General features: G+C 43.9%; 1 protein-coding gene across 1 annotated transcript; it reads right to left on the bottom strand.

Moving 5' to 3' along the window:
- Positions 1–1,264: 1,264 nt before the first annotated feature.
- On the bottom strand, positions 1,265–2,832 carry LOC115965330. The gene is made up of 3 exons (XM_031084528.1): positions 2,333–2,832; positions 1,824–2,279; positions 1,265–1,703 (listed from the first exon to the last, which is right to left on the bottom strand). Exons 1-3 carry the CDS (start codon positions 2,830–2,832, stop codon positions 1,265–1,267), a joined length of 1,395 nt encoding a protein of 464 aa, XP_030940388.1.
- Between the last annotated feature and the right edge of the window lie 771 nt (positions 2,833–3,603).

The following is a 3,603-nucleotide window of genomic DNA, read 5'->3' as shown; positions in this document are numbered from 1 at the left end:
TTGCTGGAAGGCTAAAACACACTCTTCGATCTATTGGAATCCCTTCCACTTGTTCAATAATTGGAAGAAAGGTCTATACCTGTTTGCTGATCGAGAGATGAATCGGTTTAGAGTAACAGTCATCCCTGTTAGCTTTTGGACTTCTTTGGGATTTCGAGGTGGTTGCAAATTGTTGATTGCTTTAATCTGGTCAAGGTTGATTTCAATTCCATGGTGTGTAATCATATACCCCAAGAATTTACCGTACCCCACTCCAAATGAACACTTAGAAGCATTGACCTGCAGCTTATGCTTCCTCAAAATCTCAAAGATATTCTCGAGGTCGTTGATGTGTTCAGATTCCAACTTACTCTTGACTACCATGTCGTCTATATAAATTTCAATGCTCTTCCCTAGTTGTGACTCAAACATCCTGGTCATCATCCTCTGGTAGGTAGCCCTTACATTCTTTAAATCAAAATGCATCACCTTGTAATGGTAATTCCCAATAGGAGTAACAAAAGTTGTTATCTCCTGATCATCCAAAGCCAAAGGTATCTAGTGGTATCATTGAAAAGCATCCAAAAAGCTCATCCGAGGACAACCTACAGTGGCATCCACTAGCTGGTCTATCCAAGGCATTGGGAAAAGGTCTTTTGGGCAGGCCTTGTTCAGATTTATGAAGTCCACGCATACCCGCCATTTTCCATTTTTCTTCTTCACAACCACTGTGTTGGCCAATCATTCAGGGTAGAATACTTCTTTGATAGCCCCAGTTTGCTTGAGCTTGTTCCCTCTTCCTTCATAGCATCGAAGTGCTCTTTAGATGAATGCTAATGTGGTTACTTTCTAGGGAGGACAGTTGGGTTCACATTCAAGTGATGGCAAATGAAGTTAGGATCTACCCTAGGAGCCTCCTAGGCGTTCCAGATGAACACATCAATATTGCTTCTAAGAAACGCTAACAGTTCTTCCTTCTCTCGAGAAGGCAACTAAGATCCGACCTGAAAAAAATTGTCTAGATCACCATCTATAGCAATTTCCTCCAACCTCTCACACTTTGCCTCTCTCGACACACCGCATTCGTTGATATGGCTTGAATCCTTGATTGCTATGAGCCCCCCTCAGCTGAGGTCGAGGACTCAACTACAGGCTGATGCATAATTGCAACGACGAGGCACTGCCAAGCCTTGGATTAACTCCCCACAAGCTCCTTAATCTGGTCCCCTGATGGATACTTCACTTTTAAATGAAGATTTGAAGAAACGGCCCCCAGGGCATGGAGCTAGGGTTTGGCCACAATGGCCATGTAGGGACGGTATGCATCCACCACAATGAAGTCTACTTCGACCACTTCTGATCCTGCCTGTATAGGCAACCTAATCTGATCCCTCGGGATGACAACTTTCCCATCAAAACTTACCAAAGGTGAATCATAGGCTGTCAGGTCTTCAGGCTTTAGGTTCAGCCCTCTATATAAGTCGGGGTATATAATCTTTGCACCACTACCTTGGTCTACCATCACCTTCTTCACATCGTACCCACCTATTTTGAGGGTGACTACCAAAGCATCATCGTGCAACTGGATGGTTCCCATCTTGTCCTCGTCCGAAAAACTCAATGTCGGTCGGATCTCCACTTTAGCCCTCTTCGGCTCAGAATTAGAGTCCTCAGCTGACAGCCAAGCTACAGACATCACCTTGGAAGGATGAAAACCAGTCCTCCTAGGTGCAGCAAAGATGACGTTAATTGTGCCTAAAAGGGGCCTCGAAGAAGCGTTCCCTTGAGCTCCTGACCTTGATTGGTCTCCTTGCTCGTTGGGCCAATACAAAAATTGCTATAACCTTCCCTCTCTGACTAGTTGCTCCAGATGGTTCCACAGAGTTCTGTAATCCTCGATGGTATGCCCCTGCTCTTGGTGGTATTGGCAATGGAGGCTCTGGTTGCACCTCAAGGGGTCCCCTTCCATCTTGTTTGGCCATTTGAAGTATAACTCGTTCTTGATCTTGTCCAAGACCTGATGCACTGGTTCTCGGAACACAGTGTTAACCACCTGAAAAGCTGTGGATCTAGATTGTCTAGCAAAATCCCATCGGGGTCTATTATTGTTGTATCTATCTAACCTAAAATCCCTCCTCTCTTGAGGGATAACTTTACCCTTCCCTTTGCTCTGTTTTTGGTTTTCCTCGATCCACTTGTACTCATCAATGCGGTCCATAAGCCGATGAACATTCCTCACTGGCTTCTTGGTCAAGGATTTTCTCAAATCATGCTTGGTGGGCAAGTTGACCTTGGAGGTCCTTATAGCCACATTATCAAAATCCCCATCAATTTCATTAAACATCTCCAGTACCTATCCGAGTACATTTTTAGGATCTCAGCTTCTCGCATGGACATGGACAATAGAGAATCCAAGGGCTGAGGAACCTTACTACATGTAATGAAATGAGACCCAAATGCTCGTGTGAGCTCCTTGAAGGAGTCAATAGAACCAGCACCCAGACCATCGAACCACCTCATTGCCACAGGCCCCAAGCTGGATGGAAATACCTTGCACATCAAGGTCTCGTTCTTGGAGTGTACAACCATTCTCTGGTTAAAGTGACTTACGTGCTCCACCGGGTTTGTATGACCATTGTAGATGACGAACATGAGTTGAGTGAACCGCCGAGGAAGTTTCCCTCCCTTAATTCTGCATGTGAAAGGTGATCTAAAACTTTGATTGAGTGCTCTACTTATAGCGTCATTTCCTAGGCGTTTTGAGGATGAATTTCTGTCTCTGCACTCATGGTGGTATTCCTCTTCATATGGGAGAATTCCTTGATCTACGTCTATAACAACCTTTCTCCTCATCGTCAGAAGAGGAGTTAGAATGGAAGGGAGTTCGTCTTCGCCGTTCGTGGCGCAACTTCCTCTTTAAATGATTAATCTCTAGTTACATGTCCTTGGTATTCTTTGCGTGAGAGACATGACTCCCCGTTCGAGACTGACTTTTACCAATATGGACGGTATGTACACTTCCTTCCTGGTCCCTTTTGCGCCCAAGATTGAGGAAATCATCTTGACATTGGGACCCCCTGGATTCAACCTGGTGTGGACCTGATCCCACCATGATTAACCGTTACACTCACTATCACATAAACTCTTCCCACAGATGGCTCCAATTGTAAGGACATGTTCTGGAGCCCAAGCCCAAAGTGTAAATGGATATTGGTCCAACAAGCCCAGTACAATGAATTTGTAAAAAGTTGGTTAGAAAACTAGGTCCTAATAAGTTGAATAACAGTTAGAATGGATTTAAAAGATAATCAAACAAGAACAGGAAGGATTTTTCTAAGTAAATTCACCCTCGGCACAATCCGAGAAGGTCAGTTCTTATATAAATCACTTGTTCAGGTTATGAATGCAATTTTTGATTGCTAAAGTGCTTTCTCTCTCTATTTTTCAATCTCCTTCTTTTAGGGTCCTCCCTCTAATTTATACTATCTTCGTTTTCTTATCTTCACCTTACACGTGGATAGTAGATCGCTCATGTTGATCCATGTCCCATTAGCATCCTTCTAAAGTCTTCGTGGGTAGCTGTAAGGCTGAAAAACACTGTTCAGAGATCACTTCCTCATTAAT

The sequence above is a fragment of the Quercus lobata genome, chromosome 2 (genome assembly GCF_001633185.2).
Source record: "Quercus lobata isolate SW786 chromosome 2, ValleyOak3.0 Primary Assembly, whole genome shotgun sequence".
Lineage (NCBI taxonomy): Eukaryota > Viridiplantae > Streptophyta > Magnoliopsida > Fagales > Fagaceae > Quercus > Quercus lobata.
Note: the sequence above shows the minus strand (reverse complement) of the source record. Positions and strands in the feature narration are given on the sequence as shown.

What these genes read in the sequence shown, in the direction of transcription:
- LOC115965330 (XM_031084528.1), bottom strand. Translation starts at nt 2,832, where the DNA reads ATGAGGAGAAAGGTTGTTATAGACGTAGATCAAGGAATTCTCCCATAT. An exon ending in CTAAAAATGTACTCGGATAG is followed by an intron (nt 2,280 to 2,332) that starts GTACTGGAGATG and finishes TGTGGCTATAAG; the next exon opens with GACCTCCAAGGTCAACTTGC. An exon ending in CAACTAGTCAGAGAGGGAAG is followed by an intron (nt 1,704 to 1,823) that starts GTTATAGCAATT and finishes TGCTGCACCTAG; the next exon opens with GAGGACTGGTTTTCATCCTT.